This window comes from Momordica charantia (assembly GCF_013281855.1).
Source record: "Momordica charantia cultivar OHB3-1 chromosome 11 unlocalized genomic scaffold, Mcharantia_2.0 BLBB01000011.1, whole genome shotgun sequence".
Classification (NCBI taxonomy): Eukaryota; Viridiplantae; Streptophyta; class Magnoliopsida; order Cucurbitales; family Cucurbitaceae; genus Momordica; species Momordica charantia.
In genome coordinates, this window is record NW_028275159.1 from 611,826 (window position 1) to 632,193 (window position 20,368).

The 20,368-nt window shown below is 31.6% G+C and overlaps 3 protein-coding genes across 3 annotated transcripts; 1 reads left to right on the plus strand and 2 right to left on the minus strand.

The window, feature by feature from the left end:
• Nucleotides 1–5,591: 5,591 nt before the first annotated feature.
• Nucleotides 5,592–6,243, minus strand: LOC111009044 (plastocyanin). Its single transcript, XM_022281963.2, has one exon. It carries the CDS (start codon nucleotides 6,188–6,190, stop codon nucleotides 5,687–5,689), a length of 504 nt encoding a protein of 167 aa, XP_022137655.2. The 5' UTR covers nucleotides 6,191–6,243; the 3' UTR covers nucleotides 5,592–5,686.
• Nucleotides 6,244–9,662: 3,419 nt separating this feature from the next.
• LOC111010418 (24-methylenesterol C-methyltransferase 2) lies at nucleotides 9,663–11,080 on the plus strand. Its single transcript, XM_088120356.1, has one exon. The coding sequence runs from the start codon at nucleotides 9,745–9,747 to the stop codon at nucleotides 10,831–10,833; it is 1,089 nt and encodes a 362-aa protein (XP_087976482.1). The 5' UTR covers nucleotides 9,663–9,744; the 3' UTR covers nucleotides 10,834–11,080.
• Nucleotides 11,081–16,684: 5,604 nt separating this feature from the next.
• Nucleotides 16,685–17,634, minus strand: LOC111010137 (uncharacterized protein At1g76070). The gene has a single exon (XM_022283476.2). It carries the CDS (start codon nucleotides 17,464–17,466, stop codon nucleotides 16,825–16,827), a length of 642 nt encoding a protein of 213 aa, XP_022139168.1. The 5' UTR covers nucleotides 17,467–17,634; the 3' UTR covers nucleotides 16,685–16,824.
• Nucleotides 17,635–20,368: the final 2,734 nt, after the last annotated feature.

A 20,368-nucleotide genomic window follows, 5' to 3' on the forward strand; every position in this document is an offset into this window, starting at 1 on the left:
CCAATAAATGTGTTGTTAACTAATCAACCTAAAAAAAATTAAATTAAATTAATCAACCTCAAGACCTATCTAAAGTGGGGTGTCTTTTTGCTGAGATCCGTTAGCATTGTTAAACTAGTTCAAATGACTTTAGTTTGGCAATTGGATTGTATTTGATTTGAGGAGGATCCATCTAAAATTACTAGATTTATTGTCGTTGGTTGTTCCGTTTCCCCTTTTTAATTTTGTTTATTTTGTAGGCGTCAATAAATTAAAATCAACATGAGATTTTTTTTCTTCTTTTCTTTTTCCGAGTTCTTTAACATGGGATATTTACTTCTATAGCCAACAACAACAGAAATAATTTAATAATAAATTGACTTAAATAAATTATCAAATACCTTTTACAATCAAAACAATATCATTTCATCTTTAATCTATTCAAAATAAAAGTATAAATTTGAAGTAAAATAAAAAAAATAACATTTCACATTCATTGGGACCCCCTCCAACTTGCATCATCCAGTTTGATTATGCATCTTAGGTAAGGCAAAGCGCTTTCTTTTAAGAATGCATCTAAAATCACCCAACTCCATGTTTCCATGTTCAATAATGCCATGAATGAATGAATAAACAACGACAACAGCATCACATAGAAAATATTATTTTATTTGAACGTGCTTGGAATGTTATAAAATCCGCTCTATTCTATCTAATTAACTGTTTTAGATAAAATAAGTTGTATTCTCTAGCATCATTTATATAAATGGACTTAAATATAGTTCAATCGAGATTAAATGAATTAGCAATTAAAAAATAAAAATGGTAGAATTGTCACTTTTTTTTTCCTTCAAAAGTAATAAAACAAACCCTCACAAAACTGGGGTAAACCCAACAAGCTTGAAATTGAAACATTTGAAACGGAGAAGGGAGAGATGAGAAGGGCATTAAAGGCTCCAATGACTGACACAGTTATTAAGAGAGTGCATTAATTAAAGGCGTAGCAGGGCAGTAAGTAATGAAGACCTCGCCGCTTAGAAAAAACTAACCATACATATTTTTAAAAATTATACGTAAAAAGAGATCTACCAGAATTTATAATAAATATATTTTATTTTTTAATTAGGATTATTTAGCCATGCAATACATGAATATCGATATGTGTTTCCCTGATCACACCCATTTTTTTGCTGATAATCACTAAAAAATTTAACATTTTTTTATTATTTTTTCAATGTTTTGTCATCTGTCAGATAATATTCTGATTTATTATTTTTTGTTTCTCATTTTATTTAGATTTATAAGAATCGGTAACTGCTCCTATTTCTTATTTGAATATTGTCAAAGTTAAACAAAATCAAAATTTTTTTTTCTTTAACTCGTTTCCCAAGACGTGCAGTATTATTGATTTATAAAATGCATAGTAATTATTTAAGAATGAATAAAACTTAAAATTTTTAAAGATTTACTTTTTCTAAAAAATAAATTTCATATAAAAATTCTATTTTTTTAAAAAAAATTGAAATTATAGAAAGCAACAAACAATAAATAGTTACAAAAACATGTTTATGTTTCTTTTTTTCAATAAAAAATAAATAATAAACAATTACAAAACACACTCCTATTTTTTGTTTATTAAAGAAAAACTAAAAACAAGACATAGGAAATGAAAATGAGAAATAAGAAATAAGAAACCAAAAACATTAAATCACAATGTACCATTTGATAACATTTTTTATTCTTATTTTTTTGTTTTTTCTTTTTGAATCAAAAAAATGAAATTGTGTTTGTTAATTGTTTTTAGGTAACAATTTGTAGCTTCTTGTCCTCCAAAATTTTATATAAAAATTAAAAATTTAAATTAAATCTTCAATTCATTTATGTTATATTTAATCAATGCCATTTGCTGTGCATTATTATGAATAAAAACGTGGATACAGTAAACACCAACCCGTAAACGAAACAAACAAAAAAAAAAAATAATTTTGTAGTAATTTCTGAAACATTTCTTTGAAACGAGAAACTCAATTTTATATTTCTTGAAAATCGAAAACGAAAAATAAGAAAGAACAAATGCAGAACATTTTAGGGGGCCCTGTCAAAATCTGAAGATTCCATTTCCCCGTTGGTTGCAGTTCTTCTTCGTGATCGCAGTTATTACAAAGCCACGCAGGTCTGAACTTGAAAGTTGAAGCCATGGCCACCGATACGTTTCGAAATACTTATGGCGCTGCTGCGATACGTTAACCATTCCCACTATTTAATTTAATTTAATTTATTGTCCCATTCTACCGCTACATAAATTTCAATAAATCAAAAATAAAAATAAAAAATAGAGAGAATTGAATGCTTTTTGTTAGCTGAGTGTTGAAGTTGGATAGTGAAAGCGCTTTTAATGCAAAACCTAATATTTTAACCTAACATTTCTCTCCTCTCCAAAACCCTAACCCTCCCCTCCCCTCCCTCTCTTTTAAACCACTTTCTCACCATTTTTCCCTTTCATTTCTCTCTTTCTTCTTCCCTTTCAAAACCCTAACAATTGGTGCCTTTGTTTTGGGTATTGAAGGCTTGAAATGGTTTACTCTGATATTGGCCCGGTTCACTCAGATCCAACTTATAATATACCTTATTATATATAATTTGATTGAGCCGTGCCAATATCTCAGTATCCTCTTTTCTTTTTCTTTTCGCCTCTCACACAATATTATTCCATCAATATCCCAGGTTTGTCTCTCTCTCTCTCTCTCTCTCTCTCTCTCTCTCTCTCTCTCTCTCTCTCTCTCTCTCTCTCTCTCTCTCTCTCTCTCTCTCTCTCTCTCTCTCTCTCTCTCTGCTCAGCTTGTGCTTTATTATTATTATTATTATTTTTTATAATTTTAAAATAATGTTAATTAGATGTTAATACGTGGGTGAGGATTTTAACTTTTGAAGAACATAGGTTAATATCCTCGGTCGACGATGCTTATTTGGAAGTAATCCCACAAGATAAATTGATCATTGATTTAATATTTTTTCTTAATTGGACGAATAATACTTGCATGCATATTCAAGAAAGAAAATTCTAACAAATTAATCAATTTGTTTAAAACTGTTTATTTGGGTTTTTTTTTTTTTTGGGGTAAAACCGAATATTGAATTATAGGGCTGCCCATAATATGGTTGAACTGGTCAAAATATTTGCATGGACAAAAAAAAATGGTGTTGAAATGGGAGATGAGATTGGTTTATTAATATTTTAATTGTTGAGCTATATAGTCAATAATTGAGAAAAGAATTTTCTTTACTTTGCAAATTAGAAAAAAAAAAAAAAAGTTCCTTTTGGAAAAATATGTACATAACAAAGGAAATGGAATGTATTAATTACTGCCATTTAATTCAAGGAAAATTGGTGTGTTATATTTGTTAGATATTTACTTCTGCAGGTGCACAAAAGATTCCATATATAATAGTCTACGAAATTAATTGCATTAACTTCTCCTCCACAGAAGGCACTATTTCACAACTACCCACCAATCATTTTATTAATTACTGCCAAAAAATCCTGTCATTTTTATTTTCAATTTAAGAAGATGCCTAAATTTTTATCCAAAATTTTCATTTTCATTAAATTAAATTAGACCTTACATATTGGCTTTCTTCGTTACATCCACCTGTTAATTTCAACAAACAACAACGTAACAATCAAATAAAACCATAATAAATCAATGCACAATATCAAGCTCTAACAATTTAATATATAAGATCAATAATACATCAATTTCAACCAAAAAAAAAAATCTAGGTTTTGTGTTTTGTCTTTCCTTCTCAAAATTAAACCCCCCACCAATTTTATATTACAACCCTTGTTTGAAATATTGAATGCATGTAAAAATATATTTTTATAAATGATTATTCAAATGCAAATCTAGCCGACGGTAAAAATTGTAACTCTTTATTTGATGTAAAGTGTAATTAATTTAACCTGCTTAAAAGTTTTTAGAGTAAAATTTGTCCCGAGTTTGCGAAAAAGTTAAAAAATTCTCAATGTAATTATAGTAAATAGCTTTTTGAGAAAGTCTAAAATCTAATCTCACATCTTTACGATAAATTATTTGAGGGCTAACTAAAATATATTGTTAATAAATTTTATATCATTGAATGTATTAGGGAAATTAAAAACTGTATTTTCACCGTATATTAAATAGCCTTCCTATCACTTGCTTTGACCATGTATAAAAACTAACCATTAATTGCATTAAATTAATTTTTTTCTATAATCTCCAACTAACCATCATAATTTATTCTTTAAAATAAAAAAGAAAAGAAAAGAAAGAAAACTAACCATCATAATTATTGCAGTTGATTTAGTTTCTATTTTTTCACCTTTTATTTAAACCAAAAACTTTTTAATTAAACTAATTTGGAAACGTTTCATTGGACTATGTAAGGATCATTTAATTTCAATTTTTTCGCTCTTTCATTCTCTCTTCAATTAATTTATACTAATTCTTTTCCATGGTGATTATTCTTATTTCTATTTTTTCACTCTACTAAATATAACATTAAAATTACAAAAATAATCAAAGGAATGTATTCGTTATTTCTAAAAATAAAAATAAATGTATTAATTATTCGACACTTATATATTAGAGAAGAATAATGGTGCGAAAAATATTTGAAATAAACTCACAATAGACTACGCATAATATATTTAAGCTAATTGTACCGAATAGTTTCTAATCTTTTCACTATTCTTAATTGAGTCCGACTCTCAACTTGTATTAAAAATTATATATTAGGTCGTAAAAATATTGTTAACAAAAAGTTGTTGTATAGCAGGTGAGTGTAGCAAAAACTTACACGTGTAGAACGAATTAATCTTACGCAGGGGCCAACAATGGCACGTGACTCTTGAGCTAATGTTAAATTTTATATATTATGTATTTGTATAGAAAAAAATACCATCTAGTTTGTTAGCTTTCATGAGATCATAGACTCAAATCTTCATAAGTTCAAATAGTGGTCGAAGTATACTTTCAGAGGGAAAAGATCACATTGGACTTTTATCTCTAGTGCATATTTTCTTCGTTATCCATTAAAAATTAATAGTTTTTTATTTATGTTTAAGATAGCAATTCGATGAAATAAAAAAATTTTGATAGAATTTGATACATCTCACCAATTAGTTCAATATTATGATTTAGTCAAATTATTCATTCGAATTTGAGCTCTATGAACTCCTAATTTTTTTATCGGAGACAAGTGTCTTCACTCGTTGAACTGCGTTCAAAATTACAGCGCCTTTCATAATTATTATTAGAGATATATATATATAAATGAAATGAGAAAGAAAAAACCAAACGAAAAATGTAGTTTCTGCTTTCTAGTAATTGCAAAAAGTGCACTTATAGTGGCGCGAACTCCCAATATTATACGCGTACTACCAGTGTTGCAGCAGGGCCCCACTGGCAAGGCAAACTCTAACCGGGCCGGTTTCATATGCAAAAAGAAGCCCATTTACCCAAGTTTTTAATTGGGCCGTTAAGTGCTAAATGGGCCTGGAAGAAGAAAGCCCACGAGAGCACATAAATTACATTATTTGCGGTTTATTACTTTTATCAGTCTCATATACGTTGAATCTGAAAATTCTAGAGCCCCCTCGGTTGAACGGAAAAACTGAACATAATAAACGGTACACACAAGAATGGGAAGCAGAAAACAAAATAAATCAGTTAACGGTGACTTTTCCGACCATTCCGGCACCTTGATGCGGCGAACAGTAGAAGGAGTAGCTTCCTTTCTCCGTCAGCTGCACTTCGTAGATCTCGCCGGGAGCATTCAGCAGATCTTCTTCGCTCATCGAGATTTTCCCGGCGTCCACTCCGCTCGGGATTTCGTCCTCATCAAACACCACGTTGTGCGGGAACCCGGCGTTGTTCTTGAAGACGATTTTGTCGCCGGACGAAATCGAGAAATCGTTCGGGACGAACGCCAGAGATCCGTCGTCGCCACCGAGCTTGACCTCGATCGCCAATGCGCTGGTGGCCAGAATCGCGCTTGCGGCGGTGGCGGCAACCGCCACGCCGAGGTCCTTCAGAGAGGCCCTGACGCAGAGCTTTCCGGCGGCGGGGGCTGAGACTCTGACGGCGGCGGTGGCTGCTCTGGAGGCGCCGGAGGATTTAAGGCCGGTGAAGGAGGGAATTGCGACGGCGGCGGAGGTGACGGCGGCCATTGGTTGAGATTTGGGGGTTCGAATTTGGTAACTGAAGAGGAGAAGAGAGGGAAAGTGGTTTATAATGGGAAAGGGATGAGGGATGAGTGGTGAAGGAATGAGTGGCTTCAAAAAACTGGATAGGCAATGGGATTATCCCTTTTCCATGATTCTGATTGGCTGATTTGGATTCCACCCTATGACGTGGCAGGATAACGGGGCAGCCTCTAGATCCTTCGTTAATATTTTGCATCGACTATTATTTAGCGATGCTGCTTCACTTCCTTTGGGGCGGATTCTTGATATTTTTCCTCCAAAGTTTATTGGTGTGGCTAAAAACAAATTCGGAAAATTTTCTTTTCATTTAAACATAAATATGCAATATGTTATGGGAGGATAAAATTAGTCTCGCACCGTTTCAACAAACAAATTAATAAATAAAAAGACGACGACAAAATTAGACTCACACGTCAACTATAAAAGCATGACCAAATCCGATCCAAACCCAAAGACAAGCCTAAGTCTCGACCGATCAGGTCTCGACTGACCAGGTTTTTCTGCTCTACCAATGAGGTAATTGATAGGCTTACTCTCATCCTCTTATATCATTTGGCCTATGATGATGTTTTCTTCAAAGCCGAAAGATATACTATCAAGCTCCACCTTGTTAGTATTTTGAGCATTTCTTGACAATTCTTCTATGATCTGAGAATTCTTCTCATTCGGATGTGGTATCAGTTCATTCATATATCCCTTCTCTATACTCGAGTGTCACATGAACACAAAGTGTTACATAATTTAATTCAGAAATAACTATTCTCCCACGACTTCTAAACATGTTGTACAACTACGAAATGTGCAACTAATCTACTAGAGAATAATCTTAATTAGTATTAGAAATTTAGAAAGAAGTTGACTATAGACACTGTAGTTCGTTGAGATATGTGGTCGGCGCGACTTGTCTTAGAATTAATAAGTGTTTTGGGACAGATCGTATCAATAAGTGACTAACTAAAAGTGGGATCCGTTTCTAAGTTCATATAAATAGTGAGGATTTACTCTCTTACACATGTATTAAATTCTGATTATACATCTTGAGATCGAATTTCTCAAATTGAAACTGACTCGAACGTAGGAGTGTCTACTCTCTTTATGCAGGTTTTCCTTCGCATACCTCACTCCATCATAGGTCGTAATGCTCCAATATAAGTCAATTACAAGATATAAGAATTCAACATCAACATAATAATATTAAAAATTCCAATTTACTTATAGGAAGTTGATGTGTCACTAATATAGTGTTTTGTGCATATGCCATTTCGATAAATCGATTTTGTTTATGGGCAAGTTAGGTTTTCTTTTCTCTTCCATTTTAAAGGAAATAACAGAGGATATTCTTATTGATTGAGGTTTTATCCATTATAATTATGTAAGCGAATAAATATAATAATTCAAAGCATGAAAACAAAGATATTTAATTAAAAAATATTGACAATTAGTGAGTAATACTAAAATCGGAAAAGGCACCTTTGCCAAAGAAGCTTCCACGTGATTGCCAAGCAATCCAGTCCGGCGGTCATTTTTCCAGCACTATTTTGAAGGATTTTTATTTTTATTTTATAGGATTATGGAGTATGGACACACATTTAAAGGGTTTTTTTTTAAGAATGTAAATTTTTAAAATATTTACCAAAATATACCTCATCTCAAACTAATTACAATAATAATGCTTTGAAATTCATAGGTCGTCTAGAGACGACCTATGAGCTGGCATAAGTTGGTCGTCTCTTGCCACGGTAATTTTTTTTTTAAATTAACAAAGACGACCATGTCTTTTTTTTCTTTTTTTTTTTTAAATAACGTAACATGTCATCTCTTCAAGAGACGACATTTTAGGCGGGATTTGAAAAATCCCGCTTGGTCGTCTCTTCAAGAGACGACCAATTGTGCATGGGCGCCAGCTGGCGCCTTGGTCGTCTCTTTTAAGAGACGACCAAGGGTGGGTTTTTAAAATAGGTTTCGTTTTAAAAACCCTAACCCCTCACCCCTATCCCCATATCCAAAATACATTCAGCCGCCGCCACCGCCGCCGTCTCCGCCGATCAGTCCACCGTCTAGCCGCCGTAACCTCTTCTGGTCTCTTCAGAGACGACCATGTCTTTTTTTCTTTTTTTTTTAAATACTAGGTTTTTTTTTTACTTTGGTCGTCTCTTGAAGACGACCAACTTATGCCAGCTCATAGGTCGTCTCTCGACCTATGAATTTCAAAGCATTATTCTTGTAATTAGTTTGAGAGGAGGCATATTTTGGTAAATATTTTAAAAATTCACATTATTAAAAAAAAATCCCACATTTAAATCTGTAAATATGTCACTCGTATTGAAAAGAACAAGATCTATCAATATAAAAAATTTATTTATAAAAATAAAATTATAGGATGAAAGTACTAAGGAAATTACAGTGTAAACGGAATTTTAATAAAATAAAATAAAAACGCTTCGTTTTTATCACCACTAACCGATAATTTATGAAAATTTTAATTATTTTTATTTACCGAACCCAAACTCTGCCAAAAGGCTTGTGATCTGTGACTGTCAGTCACCGCACATGTCTTTTTTGTGTTTTTAAAATTTAATAATGTTATTTATTTTTACGTTTCAATAGGAAAAATAACGTGCAAACATGTTCCACTAAAATTAAAAATAAAATGTATAAATCTTTTTTTTTAAACTATAAAACGTGTAAATCTAAATGTTATTTGAGGTATGAGATACTTAGATTATTTTACTATTAAAAATTTTCTTAATATTCGATTTCTTTTTTGTCTAGTACAACTAATATTCGATTTCAAATCTTAAATTTTATAGAGAAAATAATCAAAATTTAGTAGTTTTAGATAATTGAAAAGGATTTAGACTTTGTTCCACAGTTGTTACTAAAAGTAGGGTTTTAATGCAAAATTTAAGTTCTAAGCAAAATATTTGGTTATCGAATTAAAAAGATCAAAATTTTAAATCTTTAATGATTCATGACTCACATATTTTGCCATCAAATATTCAAAATCAATAAATAATTATCGTTTATCAATTTAAAATTATCTCGAATAGTATCTAAATTCATCCGAGATTTTAATGGAAATAAGAATTCCATTTTTCAAAATAATAATAATAATTTTTTTTAGTAGTCTGTTTTCAAATTCAATTGGTTGTTTATTTCATATGATTAAGAACCTTGTGAGATGCCAATAACTATGTAATTTTTATTTCTTCATATAAAATCATCTCATGATTTCAATTTATTCATCGTAAAATCGAATGAAGTATTTTTTATACAAAAATTGAAAAAGATTTAAAGAGAATAATTCAAACCATGACCACCCATGTAAAATTTAGAATCGAATAGACATGTATTTTAAACTTCGTCAACCTTTTAGATGTGCGTGTGTGGACCCGACGCAGACGCAAGTCACGTGACGCTCCATTGACAGCACATTAAAACAGTCCCAATATCAAGGCTGCCGCACTGCATTGTTCCGGAACTCTGTGTTCTCCAATTTCTTCTGTTCAGCCACAAAAATGGAGTCCGTGCCCCTTTTTCTCACCGGAACTCTCCTGGCCGCCGGCCTCTACTGGTTCTTCTTCGTCTACGGCTCCCCCGAACGCAAAGGCAAATCCTCCGTCAGCCTCTCCGCCGGTTCAATCTCATCCGACAAACTCCAGCACAAGTACGAGCAGTACTGGTCCTTCTTCCGTCGCCCGGAGAAAACCGACGCCGGCGAAAAAGAAAAAGTCCCCGATTTCGTCGACACCTTCTACAACCTCGTTACCGACATCTACGAGTGGGGTTGGGGGCAGTCCTTCCACTTTGCCCGCCCCATCCCGGGCAAGTCCTACAAGGAATCCACACGCGCACACGAGGAGATGGTCGCCGATCTAGTCGCCGCCAAGCCCGGAGATCGGATTCTGGACGTCGGATGCGGCGTCGGCGGGCCGATGAGGACGATCGCCGCCCACTCGGGAGCCAACGTCGTCGGAATCACCATCAACGACTACCAAGTGGAGCGTGCGAGGCTGCACAACAAGAAGGCCGGACTTGACTCCGTGTGCGAAGTGGTGTGCGGAAATTTCCTGCAGATGCCGTTTTCGGAAGAGAGCTTCGATGGCGCGTACGCGATAGAGGCGACGTGCCACGCGCCGCGGCTGGAGGACGTGTACGGCGAGGTTTACAGGGTTTTGAAGCCGGGGGCGGTGTTCGTGTCGCTGGAGTGGGTTTCGACGGACAAATACGACGCTGGAAATCCGGAGCAGGCGAAGATCGTGGAGGAGATCGCGAGAGGGAACGCGTTGCCCGGAGTGAAGTCGTACGCCGACGTGGCCAAGGCGGCGAAGAAGGTGGGCTTTGAGGTGCTGAAGGAGGAGGATCTGGCCAAGCCGCCGGCGCTGCCGTGGTGGGCCCGGCTCAAGATGGGCCGGATCGCCTACCAGAGGAATCACATTCTGGTCACCGTTCTCTCCGCCTTGCGAATCGCGCCCAAGGGGACGTTGGAAGTGCACGAGATGCTGGTGGAGGCCGCCGATTATCTAAAGCGCGGCGGCGAGGCCGGAATCTTCTCGCCGATGCATTTGATTGTCTGCAGAAAGCCGGAATCATCCAAATCTTGTTAGCCAGCCTTCCGGTACGGCGGCGCTTTACGTGTCTCGCTTTTCTTCTTTATTTTATATTTTATTTACCCTTTCCTCGTTTTTCGTCGTTGTCGGTTAGACTTAGATTCACCCCCCCCCCCCCCCCCCCCCCCCCCCCCCCCCGCAACCCTATTTTCCCTCAGTTTTTTTTTTTTTGCCTCTTTGTGATTGGAATTATCATAATAGAAAAAAAAAAGAAAAAAAATATATTATTTGTTGGTTTGGTTTCGCTTCGTTTTTCTTTTAATTTAAAATATTTTAATTTAGTTTCGTATTTATTCCTTGAGTGGATGTGACGTAAAAATGAAATAGGGCCACACGCGTTATAAATTAAAATTACTTTTAAATATTTGATTTTGGATGAATGATTAGTCTATTTAATGCTAGGTAGAAAATGGTGGATAGACACAGCATGAAGGAGAGACTATTTTTAGGAAAATAATTGTTGCAATATATTTACTGTAGATTTATTTAAATTCTATTTTGATGTGCTGTTTTGATTACTAATTTTTTCTGAACGTGCTATGTTATCCTTCTTAATTTTTGTTATTAATGTTTTGTTAATTTTATTAAAACAAAATTTACTCCTTCCCTTATGTATAAGGATTTTTAAATAATTTATAAAAAAATTAATGATAATGATAAATAACAATTTATCGGAAGCTTAAATATTATAAATTTTTCTTTTTTGATGGGTTAGCTTAAAAAGCAAAATAGACAATTGTTTTGGGTTAAGAAAAAATTAATTAAAATATAATAGTTTCGGAAATTAAAAGGTTATATTTAATTTAACCCATATTAGAGAAAAATAGCAATGAAAAAACTGACCCACGGGTCTAAATAATCAATCTTGTGAGCTGTATAAAGATTCTGAGAAATATTTGCCGATTAAAGAGGACAAAAAGGAAGACAGGTCAGCAGATATTGACAATTTTAATTATTATTATTATTATTGTTATTTTGGGTTTCGTGGGCTGGAGTCTGGACAGAAGCCAGATTTGCACATGGCATGAAGGGGGAAAGCAACGTGCTTGCTTAGCTGATTCTTATTCATTTATTTTTAACTTTACTTAGCAAGTGATTCACCAATTTAAGCTAAAATTTATATTTGTTAAATTTCATTAGATGATGAGATTGAGATTAATCAGGTGAAGTATGCTTTGGTTGAATTAGATGCAGGTTCAAGAGACGGTATCTCCTAGATATTGACTCTATAAAGGTCCGAACCATAAATCGCGAAACTGCGAATTCATAAAGTCGATATAGCGTCGTCGTTCTACCGTCTCTAGCGTTGTGGTGCTACTCAATATCTAGGAGATACCATCTCCTAGATATTGACTCTATAAAGGTATGAACCCTAAAATCGCGAAAACTGCAAACTCATAAAGTCGATACAGCGCCATCGTGCTACTGTCCTCTAGCGTTGTGGTGCTACCTCCTCGGCCCCACTGCCCGCCACTTTCGTTTTCACCCATTTTTCATTCTTTCTTCGTCCTGACTCATTTAAACTAAGAACCCATCAATTAGTGTAAGAATAATTAAAATTTTATCCAATCAAATCGACCAACTAATCAACTCGGTTTAACAAAATTTCTTTATTTTTCTCTTCGATTTCAACTTTCATTTCTAATATCTAATAATCAGACAATAGAGTTTCTCTTTTCTAAATTACAAGTTTAGATCTTGATTTTTTAGTATTTGAATATTCCACCTAAGGAAATGCTTAAATCAAAGAGCTATCGTCATGTTAGACCACTGTAGCCTATATTTAATGTTACTCACTTTTACAAATAAAATTCACATGTTTTAAATTTACTTTTTACCTAACTCGGGGATAGAATTATACAAATTGAAATATATAAACTCAAATTTACTAAAAGAGTCGAGTTTGGCTTCTACTTTGTACAATATTTTCTTTTATAATTTAATCTTTATACATTCAAAAAGAAAAAAAAGAAACAGTGTTCTTATGATTTATAACCTCTTGTGTTCTTCCCAAAAAAAAAAAAGAGATTTTTACAAAATTTTCATTAGTGTTTAAATTAAAAATTACAAAAGAAAAATGACAGAAACGTCAATTTGCTCTGAAAGTGGCTTTTAAACCTTTTTTTTTTTTTTATGTTGGTTTGATGTCCATAATATAATAATAGAGGAATATGATAAGAATAAGAGCTGTTTTTGACATCTTTTTTAAAGTGTCTTTTTAATGTTGGAGGGAATAAAAAGGAAAGAAAGAAACTCTTACCTTTTGCTTTGCATTTAAATAAAATACAAGTCGTAAATTAAAGTTTAAAAAGTAGGAAAAAAAAAAGAAGGAATTTCATTGTTTGATAGCAACACAAAAAAATTAAAAGAAGTTCTGATTTTATTAATGATTTTAAAAATCAAAACACGAGAAATAAAAATTAGAAATAATCATTTTGTTTCTATATTTTTATATATAATTTAGGAAATGTTTGTCAAATTTAAGAAACCTTCAGTAGAAGGGAAAAAAATATTATGGAACACATTTGATTTTCGAAACATAAAAATGAAAAATAAGAAATACGGATGTTATTTCTTTACTTTTTTTTTCTTTTGGTAATTTTAAATACTTTTTTTTCTTTTTTTTTTTGAGAAAAATACACCTGGAGTACAAAGGAAAAGTAAATTGAAAATATGAATAACATTCTTTTTTTTATTGGGTAAAATATACTTAAAATAATTTTTTTAATGTCCATTTATCTTAAATGATCTCCGAATTCATTGTTAATGTAATTAATGAAAAGAAAATGTGGCAATTACTTGTTGATTGATTTCGCTCCCTCGATAAATTATATGTCTATACACCACTCAGACAAATTTTTTTTTTTTTTGGTTGATTTGATTATGTTATATGACTTTTTTTTTCTTTATTTGTTATTATTTTCTCCTCTGGCAACCTTGGTGGATGTCAATGTCGATATTCCCTCCCACCTCGTCAAAGCTTGTTGCTAGCATCACTATGATTTGAATTAATTGTCTCTGTTATCTCTAGCCATCATCAATCTGGTTGAAACGAAGGGAACTCTCCATTATTGGACCTAAGAAGATGTCAAGTCTCAAAAGCAAAAAGGTAATATAAAATTAATATAATTTGTTAAATCGTCCAATTAAGTAATCGTCACATAATCTGTGACTAATGATAAAATGAGTTCATGAATCATTTAGAACTATTTTTTTGAAATTTGGAGACTAACGATGCCTTTTAAAATACCATCTATAGAGAAAAACAAACAAACTCAAATATCTAATATAAAAATATATCTTACTATTTAAAAAAATGGTTAAAAGGTATTTCTAAAAAAAAAAAAGGGTTAAAAGGCACCGTACCAAACGTTGTTATTATCTTAATAGCTTTTTATATTAAAAAAAGCACAATCGTCTTCTTTTTTTCTTTTTCTTTTTAATTTTCATAACAAAGCATTATCAATGTTTTAATCTTCGTTGGCCTCGTGATTTCCGACAATCACGCCCAGTCTCATTATGCATTCTTCAAGATATTAATAATAATAAGGGAAGGAAAATCAACCTTTCAGTTTTCCCTCAAATTTGGATGTATCCATTTTTAACTAAAAATTTTCAATCACATCAAATTTCACCTAAAACGTTGAATATGTTGAATTTTTACCCTTTATATATATATATATATATATATATAGTTTTCGATTGTTTCAAAGAATTATAAAATTAATGGAATTTCAGACAAATGGGATATTAGAGCAATATTAAATTTCCTTTTTGTTGATAATTTAATTTTTGCATAGTTATTTAATGCTCGATTATCCAACCTTATTTTGTACCAAGATCAATTTCACTAGTAAGGTGTACCTATAAATCCCAGAATCCAACAAGCTCGAGGAATGTTAAGAATCTCAAAAAAAAAAAAAAGATGATTAATCTTACAAATCTTGATAGGTCTTTTTATATTTTTCATAGGAGATCTTTAGTAAACCTTACTTTTTGTATTTCGAAAATTCGAGTTCACTTAGTTAAATATAAAGCATGTAATCCGTACTTTGTACTTAACCTAACTATACGACTTGAACCATAGATAGGAGACTTGGATAATAATTGGAGACTATACTTTCTTAATTTACCTATTGGGTCAAATTTGCATTTAAAATATATGTGATGTTTGGTCTAAATTTTGAAAAGAATAATAGCAACAGGACATGCAACTAAATGGTTACAATTTGGCCACTCCATCTCCAAGATGAGGCATACTAGCCTTTAGCCAAATTTGAATTTGAAATATGATATATGGTCTACATAAATTTTTAAGAAGAAAAACAACTTTAATCGTGAGATATGATATGACAGTTGTAATCGTAGCCTTTGTAATTTGAATAATTCAATCTCTTACCTTATAAGTTTTCATTTGTTATATGACATGTCATTATTGTTAAAAAAATTTGCAATAACTACACAATTTTTATTTTTATTTTTAACTTTTGAAAAAAATAACCCTACAATTTATTCTTATCCTAATTGATCAAAAATCAAATTTGAAAATATGATATTTTGTCTAGAACTCCAATAGAAATAATAGGTTTTACGAGGACTGCAGACAGCAAAAACTATTTCTGCAATTGAAATTAAGATGACAGACTATATCAATTGTATATAGTAATTTTAAAATAATAGCTACTTAATATATATATATATATATATAATCAAAGGTAAGGTAAATATTACCTTATCCATTAAATTGTTTTAAAAAAAATATATACATACTTGTAATGTAAAATACATTGTTTATCGGATGTAATTAAATATAAAAATAATTATCTTCATATTGTTTATTGTTTTGAAGTTGTCTTTTTCCCCTCTCCATTGCTGCAGCTTTGAAGTTTGAAACAACGCAAGCAGGGTGGTTTTCGTAATTTCGGAAGTCCGATTCAGGGCGAGAGACGGATATAACCGTTATCTGTTTGACTTAGTAAATGCAACACCCAGCGCCAGTTCCTCTCTATTGAGAAGAAAATCAAGGGTCCGTATTATAAAGCTCATATAAAATATTCTATTAACAAAAAAAAAAAAAAAATAGTAATAATAAAGTTTATATAAAATAATACAGCTGGAGTAATTAATACATTTCTTTATTTTTATTCAACAACTGGTGAATGTTGAGATTTAAACTTCCAATAAGCTATTTTCTGATTGACGTTTTTTAAAAGTTAATTGTACTTAATCGTTGAAATAATAGTAAAATTAACAATATAAAATGTTAATTAATTTATAAATATTATTTCTACTTTTTTTAAATGAATATTATTTATACTTTAATGCCTAGCTAGTTTTGTAATTTTCACGATAGGTGAAGTTTTATTTATTATATCATACCCTAAGAGAAAAAAAGTAGCTATTCAAATTAATGTGTATATTTCTACAGTTTCATCAAAGCTGTGTACTTCCTAATTTCAAAAGTGCTCTTATAAACTCTTTCAAAAAAAAAAAAGTGCTCTAATAAATTTAAATCAAAATATAAAATTATTATGTCACAGGTGTTTTTGGAATACTAAAAAATGGTTTTCCTCAAATCGAATTTACGTGACTGATTTTATGACACAAAATTTAATTCAGGATATCTGTTCAATAATTATATAACGAATTATTATATTTTAACATATTTATAATGTCTTGAATTTTAAAATACCATATTATGAAATTTTCTAAATTACGGTGTTTTCTAATTTGTATCACAAACTTAGTTAAATTCACTAATGGCAAATTTTAACCCATTAATTAAGGCATCTCTAATGAACATTAAAGTGTGTTATATTTATAATCTTATGCAAACAAAAATGTATGATTCACCCAACTGAATTTCTATGTTTTTATAAAATAAAAAATAACAAACTGCCATTTTAAATTTACAAACCTAAATTTGAAATAAAAACTAAATTAAATATTCTTACATTTCTTTCTGCGTAAAATGAAGAAAAAAAAAAGTTATTTTGATGTGTTGAGTTGAAGAGGCGTGGGGGGGACTACGGTTCTTCTTTTCCACAGGTTCACCTCCTTCCTCGGTTGTAGTGGGCCCACTTCTTCACCTATCCATACCACCGCCGATATAGGGCTCCGGCCGCCGTCTCCCTCCTCCTCCTCCGGCGCAATCTGCGCCGTCCAGTCAAAATTCGCCAGAGCGCCGCGTCCACTCGAGAATCGCTTCATCTGATTCAGACCCAGAACTGGCGCCGGCGGCGGCTTCTCACAGCCACGGAGATTCCCCGCCGCAACGTTCGATTTCGCCCTCCCGAGAACTCTACCGCCGGTGAGTATTCTCTTAACCGCCGACGGATGCTGCTTCTTCGGCTCTGAAATTTCAACCTTCGCCGTGCGCTTGGCCAATTCCTTCATCCTTTTCTTGTGCTTGATTTGGCCGATGCACGAAACTTTCGGCGAAGTCGGCTCCGGCGTTTCGAATCCCGAGTTTTTCGATTTCGTTCGCGCTTCGTTGGGTATGATCGAGATCTTCACCGGACCGGAAAATCCGCGGCCGGGACTGTACGGCGGGTTATGAAAAGTGACGGCGGAGGCCGCTCTGGGGAGAAGCTTCATGATTTTGCTTCTGGGCTTGGATTGTTTGTCCATGATTTTTCTGCAAACTGAAATTTTCGTTGCTTCGGGAAGCAATTTATATACAGAAGGGAGAAATTGGCGTTGGCTTTTCGAAAATCAGTTGACATTTTTTTTTTAACGAAGAAAGGTTCCGTCGTCTGGTCAAACCTGAAGCGCTGACCAAGCAAACTTTCTCCGGCTAGCTGCTAATTGGTCGAATTTCGCTCATTTACTTATTAAATAATATATTCGGATATATAAATAATCACGAAAATACAAAAACATTCCTCCACTAGCGTTTATTTTATTTTTCCTTGTATGCTTTTTTTTTTGAAAAATAATTCTTATTTTTTTTCTGAGTAAAAATTTTATATTTTTTGAAATTAATTCTTATTTGGAATACAGAATAGGGTTTAAAAATGGGCCTTAATAATTAAAGATGAGCGTTTGTTTTGCTTTTTTAGTTTTGTTTTTCAGAAGCTAATTGCAGACTCATTGGTTCTTTCTTTTAATTTGCATTTTTAAAAGATACTTTCGACTTTTAAGCTAAATTTGAAAAAATATCAAAATTGAAAACTGAGAATTTTAGTTGATAAAAAATAAATAAGGTACTTAACAAATTAATTTTTAAAGAAGTAAATAATCTCTTCACTATTTGAAGTATCTCATTTTAGCTAGGGTTTGAAAATGTATAAGTCAGCCTATTAATTCATTGATTAATTAAAATATGTTCATTTAGCAATTTAAACCTTTTAAGTAATTTAAAAAAACTAAATCAATGGAAATAATTTCAAGTTGTTCAATGACAAAGGGATTCAGTTGTAGTTTTTGTTACGAATTCATAAACTCCCTTTGATGTTCGAAATTTTCTTTGTTCAAATTCAATAATGAAGAAGCCAATATTGAATTAACAAAATGACACGTTTTTATAATAAAAAACACTTAACACGGAGGAATTAGTCAGTGTATGAAATTTATACAAATAGGGGCGATATATAAAAATAAAATTAAAAAAAAAAAGATAAAAAGCGACGTGTCGCACGCGCCCGAAATGTAACGGCACGTTTAAATAATTATTGTTGTTTAATCTAAAGTCGAAGTTAAATAGTAATTCACGTCGGCCAAAATGTAAGAGCCAATTCCAATTTCCAACTCCCATCTTTGACTGATTGCATTTACAGTGACTGACCTTATCTAAGGAATATTTTTTTATGTTTAAATATTATTGGAATATTTTTTATGTTTAAATATTATTTTAGACTTTTTACTCGATCTTTTTTTTTATTTTAATTTAAAAGATTTATTTGGATTGTCTATTTATTTTAATTTATATACTTTCTAAAGGTTCGTTTATGGTCATTTTAATTTCTAGCTATAAATTTTTATATATAATTAAAAACTTTTAATACATATTTATAGATACATTTCCAAAAAAGTAGCGACCAATGTTATATTAAAATTGTGATAGAAATAAATTAGATAAAAATACAAATGATTATGTTTTAAATAATTTTAATTTATTTACCATGATTTTGTCAACTTTTTCTAAAATATCTATGGTGTTATAAAAATTTAATAGCCTTTTTTACCAAAATTGTTGCATGGTTTCATTGAATATAATATATAGAGGTTCAAGCGATAATTTTATTTTAATTTTTTTTTAAATGGAGAATCAATCTAACTTTTACTAGAATTTAAAATAATACATGAATACTAAAATGGTAATTTAACATTTTATATATTTATATTAAGGTCCCGTTTGTTGATAAGCATTGGGGTTGAAATTGTCAATGGAAAAATAATTTAATTTTGATGACGATGATTACGAAATGATAATGAGGGTATTTTTCCTTTTTTAAAATAAAGAAAAATATAACTTCGAAATGTTCAACGACGTTGGATTATTAATTAAAGTCAAATTTGGTCCGTCCAATGACATTTATGACGAATATTAAAGTTCCCGAGAAGTTTATGCCGGCGACATCCGCGAACCCGTTCTTCCTAAAATATTTAGGATGAGAAAACATAAATATGAAGAAATAAAAAAAAAATAGAGTTTATTTAACATATTTAAAAATTAAATCTCAAATTTAAGAAACTTCAAAACTTACTGATTTAAATAAATTAGGAGCAGTTAGGAACTAAATATTTAGTTGAATTTATAACATGAAATAATATCTCCACTAGATCATAAAATTTGAAATTAATTTTAAAAAACAAATCTTATAAGCAGGTATTCACTTTATTGGGAAATTTTAAAAGTATATATATATATGTATGTACTCTGTTGTAAAATTTAAAACGTTTATTTTAACAAATGGAATTCAAAGAATTAGAATTTTGTTCAGTAAGAAATTAAATTAATTGATGGGACAAAATTCAAACTCAGAAATTACTCCACTAAAAAGTCTAATTGCACTCATTGAATCACTCCCCTCTCTATATTATCCATCAACAAAACTCCTAACTTTTCAAATTAATTGTATTAAAATTTTACATTTAAAAAAATTCCTACTACTAATAGGTTTTATTTTAATGAAAAATGATACAAATTTTATGAATTGATGTGATTTTATTAACTTGATTATTATATTTGGATAAACATTGCAATTCTCACCCTAAATCTTTGACAAACATTAATTTTTTTTATTTGAAAAACAACTAAGAAAAATATATCTCATATATGTTCAGTAAATTACAGAATGAAGATTTAAGTACAAAATCAATAGGGCTTTAAGAAAGACAAAATTTATTGAAAGTCGTGAGTTTGGAATATCTTTTTTATTTAATAGTAGACAGATGAAAGCTTAATTTCATACCATGCTTTATTCTCATTGAAATTAATGACTTTTAGAAGTTCCTTTTTTTTTAATTATCAAATAAATGAACCAAATAGATGTAAATATTGCAATATTTATACAAAGTGGAGTAAAAT